A 26272-nucleotide genomic window follows, 5' to 3' on the forward strand; every position below is an offset into this window, starting at 1 on the left:
AACACTCAATAACTGACTGACTGTCTGAAACACTCAATAACTGACTGACTGTCTGAAACACTCAATAACTGACTGACTGTCTGAAACACTCAATAACTGACTGACTGTCTGAAACACTCAATAACTGGCTGACTGAAACACTCAATAACTGGCTGACTGTCTGAAACACTCAATAACTGTCTGACTGAAACACTCAATAACTGACTGACTGTCTGAAACACTCAATAACTGACTGACTGTCTGAAACACTCAATAACTGACTGTCTGAAACACTCAATAACTGACTGACTGTCTGAAACACTCAATAACTGACTGACTGTCTGAAACACTCAATAACTGACTGACTGTCTGAAACACTCAACTGACTGACTGTCTGAAACACTCAATAACTGGCTGACTGAAACACTCAATAACTGGCTGACTGTCTGAAACACTCAATAACTGTCTGACTGAAACACTCAATAACTGACTGACTGTCTGAAACACTCAATAACTGACTGACTGTCTGAAACACTCAATAACTGGCTGACTGAAACACTCAATAACTGGCTGACTGTCTGAAACACTCAATAACTGACTGTCTGAAACACTCAATAACTGACTGACTGTCTGAAACACTCAATAACTGACTGACTGTCTGAAACACTCAATAACTGGCTGACTGAAACACTCAATAACTGGCTGACTGTCTGAAACACTCAATAACTGACTGACTGTCTGAAACACTCAATAACTGTCTGACTGAAACACTCAATAACTGACTGACTGTCTGAAACACTCAATAACTGACTGACTCTCTTACTAAAACACTCAATGTCTGACTGAAATACTCAATAACTAACTGACTGACTGTCTTACTGAAATACTCAACTGACTGACTAAAACACTCAATGACTGACTGTCTGACTGAAACACTCAATAACTGACCGACTGTCTTAATGAAACACTGATCAGTGTCTCCACCATAGAAAGAGAATGACTAGAACTCTTCCCCAACTGACTTTGAATTGGAATGACCATTCTAGTCATTCTACGTCTGTGGTGGGGCCCGTGATCAACACAGACAGACCGTAGAGGATACATCCATGAGGTTGACCATGGTCCTACAGGACTCCATACTGAAACCGTCTGTCTTCAGGTCTTTGTCTGAAAGCACACAACCACCACCAAACATTCAAACTGACGATCTGAGTCTTTCTTACAGCAGAACCCACAAGAAATACACCTCCGGTCCTCCTGAGAGGGGGGGCGATTACACCAATGGTGGGCTGTCCTGTGGTTTGGGGTCAATAGTGTATGAGGACATTGTGGGTTCAAACGAACGGAAACCTGTGTACTCACGTCTAGTCACCACCCTGTTCAGGATGGTCCTGAGTTCACGAACGGATATCTCCATGTCCTATAGTCACAGAGGGGACAATGAGAAAACCATGTTTTCAGACATAGATCTTATAGCTGGTATAAGCTATATTCCTACGATTGGTCATCTCTTAACTTAGCGAACAGATCAATAAGGGAAACCTACCTCTCCTGCAAGCTGAGCGAACATGGATTTGAAAGAGTCGTCGACGTCATCTTCACTGATGACGTCCTGTAAGGGACGGTGACGTCATTTAAACCATTTCAAGAATGAGTATTCAATAACATGATAATGAAGTCTCTACATCAGGGATATTTTATTTATTTTATCCCTTTATTTAACTAGGCAAGTCAGTTAAGAACAAATTCTTATTTTCAATGACGGCCTAGGAACAGTGGGTTAACTGCCTTGTTCAGGGGCAGAACGACAGGTTTTTACCTTGTCAGCTCGGGGGATTCGATCTTGCAATCTTTCGGTTACAGTTTTTACCTTGTCAGCTCAGGGGATTCGATCTTGCAATCTTTCGGTTACAGTTTTTACCTTGTCAGCTCGGGGGATTCGATCTTGCAATCTTTCGGTTACAGTTTTTACCTTGTCAGCTCAGGGGATTCGATCTTGCAATCTTTCGGTTACTAGTCCAACGCTCTAACCACTAGGCTACGCTGCCGCCCCTCAACTAGAATGAGTATTCAATAACATGATAATGAAGTCTACGTCAGGGATCATCAACTAGATTCAGCCGCTTGTCGGAGATGCTAATTGATCACAACTAAGCCCAAAAAGAGATTGTATTTGAAAATCATGTTATTGACATCGCTTTGTGCACAGGGGGCGTTGACATGCTAAAACAGGAAAAGGGCCGACCCCAAACTGTTGCCACAAAGTTGGAAGCACAGATTCGTCTACAATGTAATTGTTTGCTGCAGCGTTAAGATTTTCCTTCACTGGAACTAAGGAGCCCAAACCATGAAAAACAGTTCCAAACCATTATTTATCCTCCACCAAACTTTACAGTTGGCACTATGCATTGGGGCAGGTAGCGTTCTCCTGGCATCCGACAAACCCAGATTCGTCCGTCGGACTGCTAGATGGTGAATTGTGATTCATCACTCCAGAGAACGCATTTCCACTGCTCCAGAGTCCAATGGCGGTGAGCTTTACACCACTCCAGCCGACACATGGCATTGCGCATGGTGATCTTAGGCTTGTGTGCAGCTGCTCGGCCATGGAAACACATTTCATGAAGCTCCCGACGAACAGTTCTTGTTGCTGACGTTGCTTCCAGAGGCAGTTTGGAACTCGGTAGTGAGTGTTGCAACTGAGGACAGATAATTTTTATGCCCTTCTGCACTCGGCGGTCCCGTTCTGTGAGCTTGTGTGTCCTACCACTTCGCGGCTGAGCCGTTGTTGCTCCTAGACGTTTCCACAATAACAGCACTTACAGTTGACCGGGGGCAGCTCTAACAGGGCAGACATTTAATGAACTGACTTGTTGGAAAGGTGGCATCCTATGACGGTGCCACGTTGAAAGTCACTGAGCTCTTCAGTAACGCCATTCTACTGCCAATGTTTGTCTATGGAGATTGCATGGCTGTCTATTTGATTTTATACACCTGTCAGCAACGAGTGTGGCTGAAATAGCAGAATCCACTAATTTGAAGGGGTGTCCACATACTTTTGTCTATATAGTGTGTGTATATATATATATATTTTATTTTTACTAAAAACTTTCGGGGGCCAAAAGAAAGAGAGTGACTACAGGTGTTGAGAAAACCCACCTCATCTTCCAAGTCTGCAGATATCATATCATCTAGCTCTCTGGAATGAGAAAACAGACACAATGAAAATCAACACACACATACACAACCGCACATAAACAGACAACCCCCCCCCCAACACACACACACACACACACACACACACACACACACACACACACACACACACACACACACACACACACACACACACACACACACACACACACACACACTCTTACTCTGTCTCGGACTGTTTCTCAGTGAAGACTCGGAGGACAAAGTCGGCCTCCTTGCCAGACTCGAAGGTGGAGGGGACGATGAGATATTCTCCTGGAGGCAGCCGGAGACGGTTGCTGACCTCTCTCAGGTTGATGAAGGTCTCAGAGCGAGCGCAGGATGAGTGGTTGAGGAAAAAGTCTTTCTTTAGGTGCACGTTCTGACAGCCCCTGTACTGCAGAGGATCAAGGTAGGAAACAGAGACAGACAGACGTGGGTTTGAAGCTCAACTAGATGTGATTTTAAGTGTGTATCATTGAAATGAACAAATAATTAAGACATACCCTAGGAAGTGATCATTTGTACAAATGCGTCAATGCATGAAACTGCATGAAGCAAATTCCTGAAATATATAGCTGTGGTAAAACCTTCCATACCTCTTCTGGAATCTGCAAAAACGAAAAGAGGAAAAATCATGAAGCTTGGTAACTTCAAAAAATGTATGTCTGTGAGCAAGTTATTTAACCATTATTTAACCAGACAAGTCAGTTAAGATCTAATCATTTATAACGATGGCCTGCTTGTCTCTCACCTCGTAGATGGCGAACCCGATGGTGTGCATGTCCTGTCCCTGTCCCCGGTACCTCCTCCTATCCTTCTGCATCAGAGCCACCAGGAAGCTACAGGCCACCTCATCATCCTCCGGGTCGTCGTCCTCCTCCAGCAGAGTGATCTTATACTGGGGGTTGATCCAGAATGTGTCTGGAGTAACAGAGAGAGAGATAAGACAGAGTTATACTGGGGGTTGATCCAGAACGGGTCTGGAGTAACAGAGAGAGAGATAAGACAGAGTTATACTGGGGGTTGATCCAGAATGTGTCTGGAGTAACAGAGAGAGAGATAAGACAGAGTTATACTGGGGGTTGATCCAGAACGGGTCTGGAGTAACAGAGAGAGAGATAAGACAGAGTTATACTGGGGGTTGATCCAGAACGGGTCTGGAGTAACAGAGAGAGATAAGACAGAGTTATACTGGGGGTTGATCCAGAACGGGTCTGGAGTAACAGAGAGAGAGATAAGACAGAGTTATACTGGGGGTTGATCCAGAACGGTTCTGGAGTAACAGAGAGAGAGATAAGACAGAGTTATACTGGGGGTTGATCCAGAACGGGTCTGGAGTAACAGAGAGAGAGATAAGACAGAGTTATACTGGGGGTTGATCCAGAACGGGTCTGGAGTAACAGAGAGAGATAGGACAGAGTTATACTGGGGGTTGATCCAGAACGGGTCTGGAGTAACAGAGAGAGAGATAAGACAGAGTTATACTGGGGGTTGATCCAGAACGGGTCTGGAGTAACAGAGAGAGAGATAAGACAGAGTTATACTGGGGGTTGATCCAGAACGGGTCTGGAGTAACAGAGAGAGAGATAAGACAGAGTTATACTGGGGGTTGATCCAGAACGGGTCTGGAGTAACAGAGAGAGATAGGACAGAGTTATACTGGGGGTTGATCCAGAACGGTTCTGGAGTAACAGAGAGAGATAGGACAGAGTTATACTGGGGGTTGATCCAGAACGGGTCTGGAGTAACAGAGAGAGAGATAAGACAGAGTTATACTGGGGGTTGATCCAGAACGGGTCTGGAGTAACAGAGAGAGAGATAAGACAGAGTTATACTGGGGGTTGATCCAGAACGGGTCTGGAGTAACAGAGAGATAAGACAGAGTTATACTGGGGGTTGATCCAGAACGGGTCTGGAGTAACAGAGAGAGAGATAAGACAGAGTTATACTGGGGGTTGATCCAGAACGGGTCTGGAGTAACAGAGAGAGAGATAAGACAGAGTTATACTGGGGGGTTGATCCAGAACGGGTCTGGAGTAACAGAGAGAGAGATAAGACAGAGTTATACTGGGGGTTGATCCAGAACGGGTCTGGAGTAACAGAGAGAGATAGGACAGAGTTATACTGGGGGTTGATCCAGAACGGGTCTGGAGTAACAGAGAGAGAGATAAGACAGAGTTATACTGGGGGTTGATCCAGAACGGGTCTGGAGTAACAGAGAGAGAGATAAGACAGAGTTATACTGGGGGTTGATCCAGAACGGGTCTGGAGTAACAGAGAGAGAGATAAGACAGAGTTATACTGGGGGTTGATCCAGAACGGGTCTGGAGTAACAGAGAGAGATAGGACAGAGTTATACTGGGGGTTGATCCAGAACGGTTCTGGAGTAACAGAGAGAGAGATAAGACAGAGTTATACTGGGGGTTGATCCAGAACGGGTCTGGAGTAACAGAGAGAGAGATAAGACAGAGTTATACTGGGGGTTGATCCAGAACGGGTCTGGAGTAACAGAGAGAGAGATAAGACAGAGTTATACTGGGGGTTGATCCAGAACGGGTCTGGAGTAACAGAGAGAGAGATAAGACAGAGTTATACTGGGGGTTGATCCAGAACGGGTCTGGAGTAACAGAGAGAGAGATAAGACAGAGTTATACTGGGGGTTGATCCAGAACGGGTCTGGAGTAACAGAGAGAGAGATAAGACAGAGTTATACTGGGGGTTGATCCAGAACGGGTCTGGAGTAACAGAGAGAGAGATAAGACAGAGTTATACTGGGGGTTGATCCAGAACGGGTCTGGAGTAACAGAGAGAGAGATAAGACAGAGTTATACTGGGGGTTGATCCAGAACGGGTCTGGAGTAACAGAGAGAGATAGGACAGAGTTATACTGTGGGTTGATCCAGAACGGGTCTGGAGTAACAGAGAGAGAGATAAGACAGAGTTATACTGGGGGTTGATTCAGAATGTGTCTGGAGTAACAGAGAGAGAGATAAGACAGAGTTATACTGGGGGTTGATCCAGAACGGGTCTGGAGTAACAGAGAGAGATAGGACAGAGTTATACTGGGGGTTGATCCAGAACGGGTCTGGAGTAACAGAGAGAGATAGGACAGAGTTATACTGGGGGTTGATCCAGAACGGGTCTGGAGTAACAGAGAGAGAGATAAGACAGAGTTATACTGGGGGTTGATCCAGAACGGGTCTGGAGTAACAGAGAGAGATAGGACAGAGTTATACTGTGGGTTGATGCTGCTGTCGTCCAGTTTTGTTTTATTATGCACCTAGAAGTCTTTAGTAAGACTTTACATAGCCCATAGCCCATCTGTAAATAACCCACCCAACTACCTCATCCCCATATTGTTATTTGTTTTTTTTGCTCCTTTGCACCCCAGTATCTCTACTTGCACATTCATCTTCTGCACATTTATCACTCCAGTGTTTACACTGCATATAGACTTTTCTACTGTGTTATTGACTGTATGTTTGTTTTACTCCATGTGTAACTCTGTGTTGTTGTATGTGTCGCACTGCTTTGCTTTATCTTGGCCAGGTCGCAGTTGGAAATGAGAACTTGTTCTCAACTAGCCTACCTGGTTAAATAAAGGTGAAATAAAATAAAATAAAAAGAAAAGTATTTAGTAAACATCATATCTGAACTGTTGTTCGTGCTCTGGTATGGTGTTATGTTGACTAGGTATAGGATCCGAGGGGTTGGACGTTAGTTCCTACTTCACAGTAGGGCAATTTGAAAATACATTTAAAAAAATGTGTTTTTATTTATTGCAGAAATGCTTTCTTGAACTTGTGAACTTTCATGTGCCTTAACTGGTCTGTTCATATGAATAGACATGTTACCTGATTAATCTAGTTTAGCCAAGGAGAAAGCACTGAGCTATACAGGGAGAAAGACAGGATGCTTTCCGGCTAGTCATGATTGGCTGAGATAATGGGGTGGTGAGTCCTGATTGGTCTGTCATGTCACAGGTTTCTGTCTACAACAGGTCAGTATGTAGATCATCTTTGCTACCGTGGATTTTTGGAAAGCTATGGACAACTGCCAAAGTGTTGCTACAGCTCTTTAAAAATATCACTGCCCTGAATTTAGCTGGGTTTAAAAGCAGAGAGACTAGTTTCTGGGCCTGAATTTAGCTGGGTTTAAAAACGGAGAGACTACTTTCTGGGCCTGAATTTAGCTGGGTTTAAAAACGGAGAGACTACTTTCTGGGCCTGAATTTAGCTGGGTTTAAAAGCAGAGAGACTACTTTCTGGGCCTGAATTTAGCTGGGTTTAAAAGCGGAAAGACTACTTTCTGGAGGACAATGCCATGCTGACTCACATGCGATTTAGATGTGTGGGTGGGCCTAAGGCTTAAGAGATGGGTGGGGCCTAAGGCTTAAGAGATGGGTGGGGCTTAAGAGGGTGTAAGAGGGTTTAAACAAAGAGCCTCTCTATGACGTGTGAAAACCTTCACAAAATCTTTTAAAGGGCATTTTCTTCAACTTGTCACCTAAATGGGATGATTAATGTATCAACGTTTTAAAGCAGCATGACTTCCCCATGTTAACTACAGTTGTATATATAACATTTAGAAGCTCTGAGTCTGTACTTTTGTAAGAATAAACAAATCACTTACATTCGACTTATGCCTCAATAGAGAAATCTGGACACAAATATTCTGTGTTCTGGTATGTGATCTGATTCTGACTCACTCGGGTGGTTCCTTCCTGCATCCCGAAGCTACCTCGGTATTCTCTGATTCAGAAGGGTTGGGTTAAATGTGGAAGACACATTTCAGTTGAATGCATTCAGTTCTACAACTGACTAGGTCTCCCCCCCTTTTCCCTTTCTTCTACTGTAAATCTCCTGTAAATATTCAATGTGTCCTGGTATGTTCTACGTGTTCTGGTATGTTCTATGTGTTCTGGTATGTTCTACGTGTTCTGGTATGTTCTACGTGTTCTATGTGTTCTGGTATGTTCTACGTGTTCTGGTATGTTCTACGTGTTCTGGTATGTTCTATGTGTTCTGGTATGTTCTATGTGTTCTGGTATGTTCTATGTGTTCTGGTATGTTCTACGTGTTCTGGTATGTTCTACGTGTTCTGGTATGTTCTACGTGTTCTGGTATGTTCTACGTGTTCTGGTATGTTCTATGTGTTCTGGTATGTTCTACGTGTTCTGGTATGTTCTACGTGTTCTGGTATGTTCTACGTGTTCTGGTATGTTCTACGTGTTCTGGTGTGTTCTATGCGTTCTGGTGTGTTCTATGCGTTCTGGTGTGTTCTATGTGTTCTGGTGTGTTCTGGTATGTAAACTATGTACTAGTCAACTGTGTGTGACTCACTGGGGTGGTTGCGGCAGCCCCCGGCGGTACTCCCCCGTCTCCACATGCCGTGGAACTTGATGGTGTTCCAGTGGCTGAGGCCGTCCTCACTCAGAGCGTCCGCCGTCAGGTTACAGATCTCCAGACGGGAAAACTGCCTCAGGAACTCCTGAAACGACATCCTACAAGGAATATAACATCAAATCAAAAATGTATTAGTCACATGCACCGAATACAATTACATTTTTTGTCATTTAGCAGACGCTCTTATCCAGAGCGACTTACAGTAGTGAATGCATACATTTCATACATTTCCCCCCCCCCCCCGTACTGGTCCACCGTGGGAATCGAACCCACAACCCTGGCGTTGCAAACACCATGCTCTACCAACTGAGCCACACGGGATATGGATGAGAATAAGAGATAAAAGTAACAAGTAATTAAAGAGCAGCAGTGAAATAACAATAGCGAGATTATATACAGGTGGGTACCGATACAGAGTCAATGTGCAGGGGCACCGGTTAGTTGAGGTAGTATGTACATGTAGGTAGAGTTATTAACGTGATGATAGCAACAGAGAGTAGTAGCAGCAGTGTAAAAGAGGGGGGGGCAATGCAAATAGTCCGGGTAGCCATTCGATTAAAATGTTCAGGAGTCTTATGGCTTAGAAGCTGTTTAGAAGCCTCTTGGACCTAGACTTGGCGCTCCGGTACCGCTTGCCGTGCGGTGGCAGAGAGAACAGCCTATGACTAGGGTGGTTGGAGTCTGACAATTTTTAGGGCCTTCCTCTGACACCGCCTGATATAGAGGTCCTGGATGGCAGGAAGCTTGGCCCCAGTGATGTACTGGGCCGTTCACACTACCCTCTGTAGGGCCCGAGCAGTTGCCATACCAGGCAGTGATGCAACCAGTCAAGATGCTCTCGATGGTGCAGCTGTAGAACCTTTTGAGGTTCTGAGGACCCATGCCAAATCTTTTCAGTCTCCTGAGGGGGAATAGGTTTTGTCGTGCCCTCTTCACGACTGTCTTGGTGTGTTTGGACCATTCTAGTTTGTTGGTGATGTGGACACCAAGGAACTTGAAGCTCTCAACCTGCTCCACTTCAGCCCCGTCGATGAGAATGGGGGCATGCTCGGTCCTCTTTTACCTGTAGTCCACAATCATCTCCTTTGTCTTGATCACGTTGAGGGAGAGGTTGTTGACCAGGAGAACTTTGTACGTGTCTTTGTGTGTGTTGTGTATAGGTGGTCCAGCGTTTTTTTCCCTCTGGTTGCACATTTAACATGCTGACAGAAATTTGGTAAAACGGATTTAAGTTTCCCTGCATTAAAGTCCCCGGCCACTAGGAGCGCCGCCTCTGGGTGAGCGTTTTCCTGTTTGCTTATGGAGGAATACAGCTCATTCAATGCTGTCTTACATGCTGACCAGACCGGACACTGCCCGCGCGCGCCAACGAGCATCTGCGTGGCCAAGGGCTAAAATAGAAGTCATTTCTATTTCTGACGCAGATCGCGCTACAAGTCCTGTCTCTCCCATCTCCTCATTGGTTTATAGAAGCAGGTACCCACGCGCCCTCTTCTCATTGGTTATACCCACGTGGGTGATTGAAAGACGAACTGTGTTGCCGGTTGTCGTGGTAATACTATGAAAGTTTAGATGCCGATCGCCATATAAGGTCAAAGATGAAAAAGCCTGGAAAGAGGAGAGATGACTAGAAGCGGTGCGGTTGGCCGTTTTGTGTGTGGATTAATTGTCGGAGTAGAGGACCTTGTGCATTTCAGGTAAAATAACAACTCAATGTTTATATCCCAGGACAAATTAGCTAGCGAGTGCAAGCTAACTAGCTAAATTGCCATACATGTTTAATGCTTTTCGACATGTCCCCAAATTAATGTAATTGGTTCAGAGATGGTTTTGATATTTGATCGTGATCACGTCTGGTGTAGGGGGACAAAATAAATGTATGCACGATAGCGCACGATGGTGCACGCGCGCAGCCGGTTTGGGTTCCGTGTTAGTGCCAGCCTCTGACTGTGGTGGTATGTACACAGCTACGAAAAATACAGATGAAAACTCTCTAGGTAGATAGTGTGCTCTACAGCTTATCATGAGAAACGCTACCTCAGCCGAGCAATAGCTCGAGACTTCCTTACAAAAATACATAGTCCGCCGCCCCTTGTCTTACCAGACGCCGCTGTTCTATCCTGCCGGTACAGCGTATAACCAGCCAGCTGTATGTTGATATTGTCGTCGTTCAGCCACGACTCCGTGAAGCATAAAATGTTCGTTTTTATAGTCATAACATCGAGATTTCCAGGCTTATATTTCTATTTATTTGTTAATATTTTAGTAATTTAGCAGATGACTGTGGTGGCCACTCCATTATAGACAGAATACCAGCTGACTGCTTCTTCCCTAAATAGTTCTTGCATAGTTTGGAGCTGTGCTTTGGGTCATTGTCCTGTTGTTGGAGGAAATTGGCTCCAGTTAAGCGCCGTCCACAGGGTATGGCATGGCGTTGCAAAATGGAGTGATAGCCTTCCTTCTTCAAGATCCCTTTTACCCTGAACAAATCTCCCATCACACTCCTCCCGCATCTTTTCATTTTTTCTGTGTCTCACGAATGTTCTTCTTTGTGATCCGAACACCTCAAACTTAAATTCATAACACTTTTTTCAATCTTCCTCTGTCCAGTGTCTGTGTTCTTTTGCCCATCTTAATCTTTTCTTTTTATTGGCCAGTCTGAGATATGGCTTTTTCTTTGCCATTCTGCCTAGAAGGCCAGCATCCCGGAGTCGCCTATTCAATGTTAACGTTGAGACTGGTGTTTTGTGGGTACTATTTAATGAAGCTGCCAGTTGAGGACTTGTGAGGCGTCTTTTTCTCAAACTAGACACTCTAATGTACTTGTCCTCTTGCTCAGTTGTGCACCGGGGCCTCCCACTCCTCTTTCTATTCTGGTTAGAGCCAGTTTGCGCTGTTCTATGAAGGGAGTAGTATACAGCATTGTACGAGATCTTCAGTTTCTTGGCAATTTCTCGCATGAAATAGCCTTCATTTCTCAGAACAAGAATAGACTGAATTTCAGAAGAAAGTACTTTGTTTCTGGCCATTTTGAGCCTGTAATCGAACCCACAAATGCTGATGCTCCAGATACTCAACTAGTCTAAAGGCCAGTTTTATTGCTTCTTTAATCAGTACAACAGTGTTTCAGCTGTTCTAACATAATTGCAAAAGGGTTTTCTAATGATCAATTAGCCTTTTTAAAGTGATAAACTTGGATTAGCTAACACAACGTGCCATTGGAACACAGGAGTGATGGTTGCTGATAATGGGCCTCTGTACGCCTATGTAGATATTCCATTAGAAATCAGCCGTTTCCAGCTACAATAGTCATTTACAACATGAACAATGTCTACACTGTATTTCTGATCAATTTGATGTTATTTTAATGGTACATTTTTTTGTTGCTTTTCTTTAAAAAAGTGACCCCAAACTTTTGAACGGTAGTGTATGTAATAAATTATTATTATTATTATTATTATTATTATTGTTATTGTTATTATTAGCTGTTTGCCTAATTCTGATGAAGCTCGATGGAGGCCAAAACATATGATTAAAATATCAGGTTTGAACTGTGAGAGTCACTCTTACTAGCTGATGGAATTACAGTAAGCCCACTCAGCACTATTACTAGCTGATGGAATTACAGTACGCCCACTCAGCACTATAACTAGCTGATGGAATTACAGTAAGCCCACTCAGCGCTATTACTACCTGATGGAATTACAGTAAGCCCACTCAGCACTATAACTAGCTGATGGAATTACACTAAGCCCACTCAGCACTATTACTAGCTGATGGAATTACAGTAAGCCCACTCAGCACTACAACTAGCTGATGGAATTACAGTAAGCCCACTCAGCACTATTACTAGCTGATGGAATTACAGTAAGCCCACTCAGCACTATAACTAGCTGATGGAATTACAGTAAGCCCACTCAGCACTATAACTAGCTGATGGAATTACAGTAAGCCCACTCAGCACTATAACTAGCTGATGGAATTACAGTAAGCCCACTCAGCACTATAACTACCTGATGGAATTACAGTAAGCCCACTCAGCGCTATTACTACCTGATGGAATTACAGTAAGCCCACTCAGCGCTATTACAACCTGATGGAATTACAGTAAGCCCACTCAGCACTATTACTAGATGATGGAATTACAGTAAGCCCACTCAGCACTATTACTAGCTGATGGAATTACAGTAAGCCCACTCAGCACTATTACTAGATGATGGAATTACAGTAAGCCCACTCAGCACTATTACTAGATGATGGAATTACAGTAAGCCCACTCAGCACTATTACTAGATGATGGAATTACAGTAAGCCCACTCAGCACTATTACTAGATGATGGAATTACAGTAAGCCCACTCAGCACTATTACTAGATGATGGAATTACAGTAAGCCCACTCAGCACTATTACTAGCTGATGGAATTACAGTAAGCCCACTCAGCACTATTACTAGCTGATGGAATTACAGTAAGCCCACTCAGCACTATTACTAGATGATGGAATTACAGTAAGCCCACTCAGCACTATTACTAGATGATGGAATTACAGTAAGCCCACTCAGCACTATAACTAGCTGATGGAATTACAGTAAGCCCACTCAGCACTATTACTAGATGATGGAATTACAGTAAGCCCACTCAGCACTATTACTAGATGATGGAATTACAGTAAGCCCACTCAGCACTATTACTAGATGATGGAATTACAGTAAGCCCACTCAGCACTATAACTAGCTGATGGAATTACAGTAAGCCCACTCAGCACTATAACTAGCTGATGGAATTACAGTAAGCCCACTCAGCACTATTACTAGCTGATGGAATTACAGTAAGCCCAGTCCTACCAGAACTCTCCATCCTCCATCTGTAGATGCAGGTCCTCTCTCTCAGTTGGATCCAACTCATCCCACTCTGAAGAACTGGACACATACAGGGACACAAGAACAGACCCCCAATAAGAAATGGAGACCACCTAGAGGTTTGAGCTGGAAACTAAGGGGATGGGTCTTCCATTATGTGTTATGCAAGTTTCAGGATTGTGGTGACAACCTGGGGTTAGTGGTCGTTGTGAAGGTTGTTAATAACCTGTTGGTTCAGGATTAGGAATGTGGAAGTAGTGGTTCTGTTACAGCAGTGTTAATGTAAGGGTTAGAGGTAGTGGAGACTCACTTGTCGCTCCAGGCCCCAGTCCACTCCACCTGTCCCCAGGGGTTCCTCACCCTGATCAGCCTCTCCACCTGACCCTGGTAGTCCACCTGCAACAGGACAGCGGTGGACAGATATCACTAACACTCACAGACATATACAACAACAATACACACAGTCTACATACTGACAACAACAATACACACAGTCTACATACTAACAACAACAATACACACAGTCTACATACTAACAACAACAATACACACAGTCTACATACTAACAACACACTATAAACAGTCTACATACTAACAACACACTATAAACAGTCTACCTACTAACAACACACTATAAACAGTCTACCTACTAACAACAACAATACATACAGTCTACCTACTAACAACAACAATACATACAGTCTACATACTAACAACACACTATAAACAGTCTACATACTGACAACAACAATACACACAGTCTACATACTAACAACAACAATACATACAGTCTACATACTGACAACAACAATACATACAGTCTACATACTAACAACAACAATACACACAGTCTACATACTAACAACAACAATACACACAGTCTACATACTAACAACACACTATAAACAGTCTACATACTGACAACAACAATACACACAGTCTACATACTAACAACACACTATAAACAGTCTACATACTGACAACAACAATACACACAGTCTACATACTAACAACACACTATAAACAGTCTACATACTGACAACAACAATACACACAGTCTACATACTAACAACACACTATAAACAGTCTACATACTGACAACAACAGTAGAGACAGGTAAGACCCAGGTAGAACCAGGGTTCCTGGTCAGGTATAAACCTACCTGCTTGAGGCCGGTGACTGAATAAGCATGTCCTTTCACCAGCTTCTTAAACGTGACAGACTCCATGTCAAAGGCACTGGTTATCTGTAGTCACAAGATGTAATTAGAAAAATACAAGATCCATGATGCATCTGAATCAGTGTTATCGTAGTTGGATGAATTGAGTATTTTATGCTATTTTGTGGTGGAGCTTATTTGGAGCTCTTGCAATGAGGAATTTCACCTATAATGGTTAGGATGTCAAATCCAACCAGTTACACTATGTCATGCCAGTTCATGATAATGTTATGTTATGACTATGTTAAAGATATGATATGACTATTTAAAAGTTCATGATAATGTTATGTTATGACTATGTTAAAGATATGATATGACTATTTAAAAGTTCATGATAATGTTATGTTATGACTATGTTAAAGATATGACATGACTATTTAAAAGTTCATGATAATGTGATGTTATGACTATGTTAAAGATATGATATGACTATTTAAAAGTTCATGATAATGTTATGTTATGACTATGTTAAAGATATGACTATTTAAAAGTTCATGATAATGTGATGTTATGACTATGTTAAAGATATGATATGACTATTTAAAAGTTCACGATAATGTTATGTTATGACTATGTTAAAGATATGACTATTTAAAAGTTCATGATAATGTTATGTTATGACTATGTTAAAGATATGATATGACTATTTAAAAGTTCATGATAATGTTATGTTATGACTATGTTAAAGATATGATATGACTATTTAAAAGTTCATGATAATGTTATGTTATGACTATGTTAAAGATATGATATGACTATTTAAAAGTTCATGATAATGTTGTTTCAAATCAAATGTATTTATATAGCCCTTCTTACATCAGCTGATATCACAAAGTGCTGTACAGAAACCCAGCCTAAAACCCCCAAACAGCAAGCAATGCAGGTGTAGAAGCACGGTGGCTAGGAAAAACTCCCTAGAAAGGCCAGAACCTAGGAAGAAACCTAGAGAGGAACCAGGCTATGAGGGGTGGCCAGTCCTCTTCTGGTTGTGCCGGGTGGAGATTAGAAACCTAGAGAGGAACCAGGCTATGAGGGGTGGCCAGTCCTCTTCTGGCTGTGCTGGGTGGAGATTAGAAACCTAGAGAGGAACCAGGCTATGAGGGGTGGCCAGTCCTCTTCTGGCTGTGCCGGGTGGAGATTAGAAACCTAGAGAGGAACCAGGCTATGAGGGGTGGCCAGTCCTCTTCTGGCTGTGCTGGGTGGAGATTAGAAACCTAGAGAGGAACCAGGCTATGAGGGGTGGCCAGTCCTCTTCTGGCTGTGCCGGGTGGAGATTAGAAACCTAGAGAGGAACCAGGCTATGAGGGGTGGCCAGTCCTCTTCTGGCTGTGCTGGGTGGAGATTAGAAACCTAGAGAGGAACCAGGCTATGAGGGGTGGCCAGTCCTCTTCTGGCTGTGCCGGGGTGGAGATTAGAAACCTAGAGAGGAACCAGGCTATGAGGGGTGGCCAGTCCTCTTCTGGCTGTGCCGGGGTGGAGATTAGAAACCTAGAGAGGAACCAGGCTATGAGGGGTGGCCAGTCCTCTTCTGGCTGTGCTGGGTGGAGATTAGAAACCTAGAGAGGAACCAGGCTATGAGGGGTGGCCAGTCCTCTTCTGGCTGTGCTGGGTGGAGATTAGAAACCTACAGAGGAACCAGGCTATGAGGGGTGGCCAGTCCTCTTCTGGCTGTGCCGGATAGAGATTATAACAGAACGTGGCCAAGATGTTTAAAATGTAGGAACATCAAACTAGCTGTCCCCTGGCTGTTTTCCAGGACCGCAGTACCAGGAGGACCAGGGAAGGGGGACTCACGTCGATGGAGCAGCCCAGCAATGAGCCTCTATCCAGGGCTTTGCTGATGATCCTGTACAGGTCCCGTGGAGCCTTCCGGAGATCGTACATCTCAGAGACACCACCGGTGAAGTCCTCAAAACCTTCTGTGGTACTGCCTCCAGACAGAGCCTCGTAGGAACCATTCAGCCTGACGAGAGAGACATTCACTTATCAGGTCAGCATTATCAACTAGAAGCATATTTCAGAACAAGGATAAACTCTATATGACAGAGTGTTTACACTACATGTACATGGGCCCTGGTTAAAAGTAGTGCACTTAATAGAGAACAGAGCGAACAATTGGGACGCAACCAAGGGATTTTGTTGACATACTTGGAGTAGGCCTTCTCCAGCAGGGCGCTCCAGAACTCATTGCCCTCGGCTGAGTGGACGAACATGAGCTCTCCATCCTTCGTTGGTAGCCGGTCATCAATCACCACGTCCACCCACTCACCAAACTGCCAGAACTGAAGACAGAGAGACAGAATGTTATTTTTCTTATAGCAACTTCAGCTGGATAGCAAAAAAAACACTGAACACAGCTGTCTCCTGAAACCCTAGGGTAGGTCTCAATTTAAAAAATGGTGACTTCCTTAAAATACTACCTCAAAGGGCAGCATTCATGTGGATTGAGACTGACCTTAGTCTCACAAGCCAATGTTGACCACACAAGTAGTAATAATATGTTATTATTGTTTATCAGTCACCTGATGAACGTTTAAACAAAATTCAGATCCTTAATGTTAAGAAAAATCCCTGACGGGGAAAAAAAACGTTGGGATTTTTTCTCAACACAAAATTAAAATCCTTGCTCTTTCTCTTCACTAACGAGGCCAGAGTGTGTTCGGTCTTCGGTCAGTTGCCTGTATAATATCCTAGCCTATTCATTGATGGTAGGCCTTGCTTTACTGAAGTTGTGCGACATTTCAAGCCAAGAAATTGCGAAATACAGAATTCTATTGCTGATAGATAGACCTAGTGCACGGTTCAGGCAGCAGGCAGGCAGACAGCAGGCACCAGGCAAGCACAGGCAGGCAGGCAGGCAGCAGGCAGGCAGCAGGCACCAGGCAGGCAGGCAGGCAGGCAGGCAGGCAGCAGGCAGGCAGGCAGGCAGGCAGCACAAGATTATTTGATTGACAGTTCTGGTCGTCTAGTGATGGAAGTTAGTCCCACTTCAGAAGCGTCATTCCTTTATAAACTAGTAAATGCCCATTCAGAGGCCGTTCTAAACTATCTCCAGAGAAGGCTTTGTGACGGCATTTAGAAAGCCGTAGTGCACCACTTAAAGCCAATTTATGCTTGATCGGAGCCTCTGTACTGCATCGCCGTGCTCCTCCCAAAATGCGGAGGGCTCCATATACAGTAGCTCCGGATTGACATGATTGGTTGACGGTAGGTGAGGGGGCGGGAGGTTCGTGAATAAACACAAACTCACTTCCTTGACAACAGCGCTGCTCCCGGAAGTGTGACTGGCCCTGCCTTCTGCAGAGGCAGTATCACCGTAAATACTGCACAGCCAACGCAGACGGCGGAACTGACCAAACAGCACTCTTTACAGACAAAACAAAACTGTAGCCGAAGTGCTTTCAAGAGAATATGACCGCAGTAAAATATAACGGACTAAACGTTAAGCAAAATTGGCAATTTGTCACAACTACATGGAGATTGTGACTGTGATAACATGGGTTGCATGTTTCGTCACATTATTGTTTTGAACAGTCGTTTTAGGACTGATGCCCAAAATGAACTTTCTACTCAATGCATCCTCATTGGGCGCTGATGAAGATTTGGTCTAAAGTGCATTACTTTGGCTTTCTAAAGAAGCCAAATAATTAGTATGATTTTAGATAACTAACGTTAGCATTGCTAGCAAATTTTCTTTTTTTACGAATTTCGCTAGCAAATGACATCATTGGCATCAGTCTAAAGTAAATTTGACGACATGACTATGATTGCAAAGTTATTTCCTAACTAAATATTATCACTGTCATCGTATTTCCAGGCGACTATTGTGTAATTTAGACAAAACAGTCATTAGCCCCAGTTCAGAATGACTTTAGGGTACCGCTCTGGCGGAGGGCGTCTTGGAGAGCGTTCATAACAATGGCACGAGGCGACCGAATGGCATAAGTTCAACCTATGAATATAGTCACTGAATAAGTGTTTCACTTCAAAGTCCCTATTCAACTCTGTAGTCTGGTGTCCTTTAATCGCCGGAAGTTACCATACCCGGTCTGCTAGGTGGTTGCTATGTTACCATACCCGGTCTGCTAGGTGGTTGCTATGTTACCATACCCGGTCTGCTAGGTGGTTGCTATGTTACCATACCCGGTCTGCTAGGCGGTTGCTATGTTACCATACCCGGTCTGCTAGGTGGTTGCTATGTTACCATACCCGGTCTGCTAGGTGGTTGCTATGTTACCATACCCGGTCTGCTAGGTGGTTGCTATGTTACCATACCCGGTCTGCTAGGTGGTTGCTATGTTACCATACCCGGTCTGCTAGGTGGTTGCTATGTTACCATACCCGGTCTGCTAGGTGGTTGCTATGTTACCATACCCGGTCTGCTAGGTGGTTGCTATGTTACCATACCCGGTCTGCTAGGTGTTTGCTATGTTACCATACCCGGTCTGCTAGGTGGTTGCTATGTTACCATACCCGGTCTGCTAGGCGGTTGCTATGTTACCATACCCGGTCTGCTAGGCGGTTGCTATGTTACCATACCCGGTCTGCTAGGTGGTTGCTATGTTACCATACCCGGTCTGCTAGGTGGTTGCTATGTTACCATACCCCGTCTGCTAGGTGGTTGCTATGTTACCATACCCGGTCTGCTAGGTGGTTGCTATGTTACCATACCCGGTCTGCTAGGTGGTTGCTATGTTACCATACCCGGTCTGCTAGGTGGTTGCTATGTTACCATACCCGGTCTGCTAGGTGGTTGCTATGTTACCATACCCGGTCTGCTAGGTGGTTGCTATGTTACCATACCCGGTCTGCTAGGTGGTTGCTACTTAAAGTCCCCAGGACGTTCACAGTATTAGGGAAGACTGCCTTCTCTTCTTGTGCACCAGAGGCATGGAAGAGTCTACAAGCCATGCTTCATCCAGTTATGTTAGTGCCACTGAATGAATTTAAAATATTGATGTGAGACTGTTACAGAGGAGTGTAAATGCTGTTTTTTTAGGCTGAATGATGTTGTATTGTATTGTTGTATGTTTTAATGATGTAATATATTGAGTGTTGCTGCCTTCTTGGCCAGGTCTCATAGCGGACTCAAAGAAGGTCCATTATGGGTCGATCATTTCAGCAAACAAGGGAATAATAAAGGTTATTGAATGGCCTAAAGGATGCTATAACCCTGCAAGTGTGTTTGTAACCTGACAGGAGGGAGATTTGTGTGTGTAGTCGTACCTGAAAGTGGAAGATCCCAGCGTAGTCCTCTTGGAAGGACTGACCATGAGGGACCACTCGGTGTAGCAGCCTCTCATTGAGGGTTAGAGAGGCTATGGCTGCTAGAAGCCAGCAATCACCTGATGGAGGGAGAGAGGGGTGAGGGAGGGAGCAGCGAGGGAGGAGGGTGGGGCAGGGGAGGAAGGAGGGGGAGGCGGGGAGAGAGTGAAAGAGAGATAGACACAGAAAGACAGAGAGAGAGAAAAATTGTTGCAATCGTTTAACTAGAACGGCCAGCAGGTGGAGTGTGTACCAGGCTGTGCTTGTGAATGGATGTCAGCCAGGGCCAACCCATTTCTGGTCCAGGGCATTAGTATGAAGTTAGTTCCTCTAGGAAGGAAGGCTCAGTGGCCCTGAGCCAGGTCCAAACCAGTGTGTACTGTCCTGCCCCACAGTCCAACTCTGTTCTACCAAATAGGAATTTTCCACACTCAAATTCTGTACTGAACCTGTGAAAGAGGAGTCTTGTTTGATTTCCTGAACCAGCTACAACTACGGCACTCTTGATTTGATGTGAAATAAACAGACCACACATTGATGACTAAAGTAAAAGCATGTTGTAAATCTTGAGTAGGGTGTAGGCAACATGAGACATGATATAGATGAGTGGGCACTATCAGTACATCCTGTATGTAAATACCACTATCAGTACATCCTGTATGTAAATACCAGAGAGTAGGAGAGTAGGAGAGCGGTTGGCTTACCTAGCTACTTTACATTGAACGAACTGACTGTAAATCGCTCGGGATTAGAGCGTCTGCTAAATGACCGAATTGTATATGTAATTATGGTGTTCTGTCATTCTTGCACAAGCCAAGTACTGTGGTAGACCGTTGGGGGTTAACAAAGAGTATTTCAGGTAGTACTGTGGTAGACCGTTGGGGGTTAACAAAGAGCCTTTCAGGTAGTACTGTGGTAGACCGTTGGGGGTTAACAAAGAGTATTTCAGGTAGTACTGTGGTAGACCGTTGGGGGTTAACAAAGAGCCTTTCAGGTAGTACTGTGGTAGACCGTTGGGGGTTAACAAAGAGCCTTTCAGGTAGTACTGTGGTAGACCGTTGGGGGTTAACAAAGAGTATTTCAGGTAGTACTGTGGTAGACCGTTGGGGGTTAACAAAGAGTATTTCAGGTAGTACTGTGGTAGACCGTTGGGGGTTAACAAAGAGCCTTTCAGGTAGTACTGTGGTAGACCGTTGGGGGTTAACAAAGAGTATTTCAGGTAGTACTGTGGTAGACCGTTGGGGGTTAACAAAGAGTATTTCAGGTAGTACTGTGGTAGACCGTTGGGGGTTAACAAAGAGCCTTTCAGGTAGTACTGTGGTAGACCGTTGGGGGTTAACAAAGAGTATTTCAGGTAGTACTGTGGTAGACCGTTGGGGGTTAACAAAGAGTATTTCAGGTAGTACTGTGGTAGACCGTTGGGGGTTAACAAAGAGTATTTCAGGTAGTACTGTGGTAGACCGTTGGGGGTTAACAAAGAGCCTTTCAGGTAGTACTGTGGTAGACCGTTGGGGGTTAACAAAGAGTATTTCAGGTAGTACTGTGGTAGACCGTTGGGGGTTAACAAAGAGTATTTCAGGTAGTACTGTGGTAGACCGTTGGGGGTTAACAAAGAGCCTTTCAGGTAGTACTGTGGTAGACCGTTGGGGGTTAACAAAGAGTATTTCAGGTAGTACTGTGGTAGACCGTTGGGGGTTTAGCAAAGAGCCTTTCAGGTAGTACTGTGGTAGACCGTTGGGGGTTAACAAAGAGTATTTCAGGTAGTACTAGAGTAGTTTTAAAATCAGGTCCTTTGCTCTTTTTTGAAGACTTCTGGTATGTGTTTACGCAGAACTCACCTAGCGCTCCCTGGCAGATGTCTGTTCTGGTAGCTCCTCCCAGGATGAACTGAGGGTCATCTGTCAGCTCCTGGAGAGAAGGAAAGGAAGGATTAGACTCTGCTAAAACTAACTGACTGGGACTGAGAGGTTCCTTCCTGTTCCTGTCTCTACTGGACTGACTGAGAGGTTCCTTCCTGTTCCTGTCTCTACTGGACTGACTGAGCGTTTCCTTCCTGTTCATGTCTCTACAGGACTGACTGAGAGGTTCCTTCCTGTTCCTGTCTCTACTGGACTGACTGAGAGGTTCCTTCCTGTTCCTGTCTCTACTGGACTGACTGAGAGGTTCCTTCCTGTTCATGTCTCTACTGGACTGACTGAGAGGTTCCTTCCTGTTCCTGTCTCTACAGGACTGACTGAGAGGTTCCTTCCTGTTCATGTCTCTACTGGACTGACTGAGCGTTTCCTTCCTGTTCATGTCTCTACAGGACTGACTGAGAGGTTCCTTCCTGTTCCTGTCTCTACTGGACTGACTGAGAGTTTCTTTCCTGTTCATGTCTCTACAGGACTGACTGAGAGGTTCCTTCCAGTTCCTGTTTCTACTGGTCTCTACTGGACTGACTGAGAGTTTCCTTCCTGTTCATGTCTCTACTGGACTAACTGAGAGGTTCCTTCCTGTCTCTCTACTGTCTGGTCTCTTCTGGACTGACAGAGGTTCCTTCCTGTTCCCGTCTCTACCGGATGGACTGAGAGGTTCCTTCCTGTTCCTGTCTCTACTAGACTGACTGAGACGTTCCTTTCTAACTGTCTCTACTTGTCCCACGCTGCCAGTCTGCCACACAGGCCAGTCACAGTGGCAGCTGAAGGGTGTGAAAGTCATGCTATAGTCTAGATTCAGCAATATACACCAACACAGGTCATACGATACTGATCAACCTGAGTGTCTGCTTCTACTGGTCCCATAATGCAACACATGCCAGCCATAGCAGCAGCTGCCTCGGCAGAACGTGACAGGGACAGGCATGCTGCTTTATAGACAAGGAAGTAGGAATGCAACGGTCCTGCAGTGTATTATGGGTCCATGGCGTAAACAACAACACTGATGGTCATTCTTGTTTGATCAATGTGATCTGTGTGTGTGTAATATACATACTGTCCCTTATAACTGTCCCTTATAACTGACCCTTATAACTGTCCCTTATAACTGTCCCTTATAACTGTCCCTTATAACTGACCCTTATAACTGATCCTTATAACTGATCCTTATAACTGTCCCTTATAACTGATCCTATAACTGACCCTTATAACTGTCCCTTATAACTGACCCTATAACTGTCCCTTATAACTGTCCCTTATAACTGATCCTATAACTGTCCCTTATAACTGTCCCTTATAACTGTCCCTTATAACTGTCCCTTATAACTGACCCTATAACTGACCCTTATAACTGACCCTATAACTGTCCCTTATAACTGTCCCTTATAACTGACCCTATAACTGTCCCTTATAACTGACCCTTATAACTGACCCTTATAACTGACCCTATAACTGACCCTTATAACTGACCCTAACATCAACTCTCAAACCAATGACACTCCTCTCCCTACAAATCAACTAAGGGAAAGGGGGGGGGGACCTAGTCAGTTGTACAACTAAATGCATTCAACTGAAATGTGTCTTCCGCATTTAACCCAACCCCCTCTGAATCAGAGAGGTGCGGAGGGCTGCCTTAATCAACACATCCACGTCTTCGGCGCCCGGGGAACAGGGGGTTAACTGCCTTGCTCAGGGGCAGAACGACATATTTTTAACCTTGTCAGCTCGGGGGATTCGATCCAGCAACCTTCCAGTTACTGGTGCAACGCTCTAACCACTAGGCTACCCTGAACTACCCTGGTACTACCCTGGTACTACCCTGAACTACCCGGGTACTACCCTGGTACTACCCTGGTACTACCCTGAACTACCCTGAACTACCCTGGTACTACCCTGAACTACCCTGGTACTACCCTGGTACTACCCTGAACTACCCTGGTGCTACACTGGTACTACCCTGGTACTACCCTGACATACCCTGGTACTACCCTGAAATACCCTGGTACTACCCTGAACTACCCTGGTACTACCCTGACATACCCTGGTCGTACCCTGAACTACCCTGGTACTACCCTGACATACCCTGGTACTACCCTGAACTACCCTGAACTACCCTGGTACTACCCTGACATACCCTGGTACTACCCTGAACTACCCTGACCTACCCTGGTACTACCCTGAACTACCCTGGTACTACCCTGAACTACCCTGAACTACCCTGGTACTACCCTGAACTACCCTGGTACTACCCTGAACTACCCTGGTACTACCCTGGTACTACCCTGAACTACCCTGGTGCTACACTGGTACTACCCTGGTACTACCCTGACCTACCCTGACCTACCCTGGTACTACCCTGAACTACCCTTAACTACCCTGGTACTACCCTGAACTACCCTGGTACTACCCTGGTACTACCCTGAACTACCCTGGTACTACCCTGAACTACCCTGAACTACCCTGAACTACCCTGGTACTACCCTGAACTACCCTGGTACTACCCTGAACTACCCTGGTACTACCCTGAACTACCCTGAACTACCCTGGTACTACCCTGGTACTACCCTGAACTACCCTGGTACTACCCTGAACTACCCTGGTACTACCCTGGTACTACCCTGAACTACCCTGGTGCTACACTGGTACTACCCTGGTACTACCCTGACCTACCCTGGTACTACCCTGAAATACCCTGGTACTACCCTGAACTACCCTGGTACTACCCTGACATACCCTGGTCGTACCCTGAACTACCCTGGTACTACCCTGACCTACCCTGGTACTACCCTGAACTACCCTGAACTACCCTGGTACTACCCTGACATACCCTGGTACTACCCTGAACTACCCTGACATATCCTGGTACTACCCTGAACTACCCTTAACTACCCTGGTACTACCCTGAACTACCCTGAACTACCCTGGTACTACCCTGGTACTACCCTGAACTACCCTGGTACTACCCTGAACTACCCTGAACTACCCTGGTACTACCCTGACATACCCTGGTTCTACCCTGAACTACCCTGGTACTACCCTGAACTACCCTTAACTACCCTGGTACTACCCTGAACTACCCTGAACTACCCTGGTACTACCCTGGTACTACCCTGAACTACCCTGGTACTACCCTGAACTACCCTGAACTACCCTGAACTACCCTGGTACTACCCTGAACTACCCTGGTACTACCCTGAACTACCCTGAACTACCCTGGTACTACCCTGAACTACCCTGAACTACCCTGGTACTACCCTTAACTACCCTGGTACTACCCTTGTACTACCCTGAACTACCCTGAACTACCCTGGTACTACCCTGGTACTACCCTGAACTACCCTGGTACTACCCTGGTACTACCCTGGTACTATGAAAATGACACACAGACTTCAACCATCTCTCTCTCTCTCTCTCTCTTTATCCCCCTCCTCACCGTGGGTGTCATCCATTCCATGTGCAGCTAACATCAGCTCTCAAACCAACAACACATTCTGAATGAACTGCCCGAAACTACGTGTTAGTATTTAACTAAGACACACAGACCCACTCCTCTCTCTCTCTCTCTCTCTCTCTCTCTCTCTTTATCCCCCTCCTCACCGTGGGTCTCATCCATTCCACGTCCCTGGTCTTGGCGGAGTAGGGGGCCAGTTCCTTGAAGCCCAGAGAGGGAGGCTCGGCTAGGAAGGAGGGATCCTGGAACAAACAGCCTGTCTCCAGACACTCCTGCCTCAGAGCCTCATAGTTCTGGTGGAAGTCAATTCAAATCATTTCATTAAAATTAAAATAACACATTCATCCATAGATACAGCAACAAGATGTGAATGAACAGGAAGGAACCTCTCAGTCATCTCAAAAGCATTAAATCAATCTTGAATTATTGAAATGTTCTTATTTTTTCTCCCCAAAGTGGTCCTCGATGATAAAACAAATAATATCTAATGATAATAGACAAGAGTCTGTTTGTAACTAATGGGCCCTGGTCTAAAGTAGTGCACTATGTAGTGGATAGGGTTCCATAGGGCCCTGGTATAAAGTAGTACACTATGTAGTGGATAGGGTTCCATAGGGCTCTGGTCTAAAGTAGTGCACTATGTAGTGGATAGGGTTCCATAGGGCTCTGGTCTAAAGTAGTGCACTATGTAGTGGATAGGGTCCCATAGGGCCCTGGTCTAAAGTAGTGCACTATGTAGTGGATAGGGTTCCATAGGGCTCTGGTCTAAAGTAGTGCACTATGTAGTGGATAGGGTTCTATAGGGCCCTGGTCTAAAGTAGTGCACTATGTAGTGGATAGGGTCCCATAGGGCTCTGGTCTAAAGTAGTGCACTATGTAGTGGATCGGGTTCCATAGGGCCCTGGTCTAAAGTAGTGCACTATGTAGTGGATAGGGTCCCATAGGGCCCTGGTCTAAAGTAGTACACTATGTAGGGGATAGGGT

The 26272-nt window shown here is 45.0% G+C and overlaps 1 protein-coding gene across 3 annotated transcripts in view; it reads right to left on the bottom strand.

Moving 5' to 3' along the window:
• The window catches only part of LOC106589958 (calpain-1 catalytic subunit), a 48007-nt gene that overhangs the window by 6780 nt on the left and 14955 nt on the right, over positions 1-26272 (bottom strand). For all 3 annotated transcript variants that reach the window (XM_014180426.2, XM_014180423.2, XM_045710241.1), the window contains 16 exons: positions 25435-25581; positions 21763-21832; positions 19886-20004; positions 16808-16941; positions 16454-16622; positions 14603-14686; positions 13751-13836; positions 13426-13500; positions 8520-8680; positions 3929-4098; positions 3774-3785; positions 3360-3571; positions 3139-3178; positions 1526-1591; positions 1342-1399; positions 1082-1146 (listed from right to left, as the gene is read on the bottom strand). In XM_014180426.2, coding sequence (XP_014035901.1) covers positions 1082-1146; positions 1342-1399; positions 1526-1591; positions 3139-3178; positions 3360-3571; positions 3774-3785; positions 3929-4098; positions 8520-8680; positions 13426-13500; positions 13751-13836; positions 14603-14686; positions 16454-16622; positions 16808-16941; positions 19886-20004; positions 21763-21832; positions 25435-25581 — 1668 coding nt within the window. The remainder of the gene's footprint in view (positions 1-1081; positions 1147-1341; positions 1400-1525; positions 1592-3138; positions 3179-3359; positions 3572-3773; positions 3786-3928; positions 4099-8519; positions 8681-13425; positions 13501-13750; positions 13837-14602; positions 14687-16453; positions 16623-16807; positions 16942-19885; positions 20005-21762; positions 21833-25434; positions 25582-26272) is intronic.

The sequence above is a fragment of the Salmo salar genome, chromosome ssa28 (genome assembly GCF_905237065.1).
Source record: "Salmo salar chromosome ssa28, Ssal_v3.1, whole genome shotgun sequence".
NCBI classification, from domain to species: domain Eukaryota; kingdom Metazoa; phylum Chordata; class Actinopteri; order Salmoniformes; family Salmonidae; genus Salmo; species Salmo salar.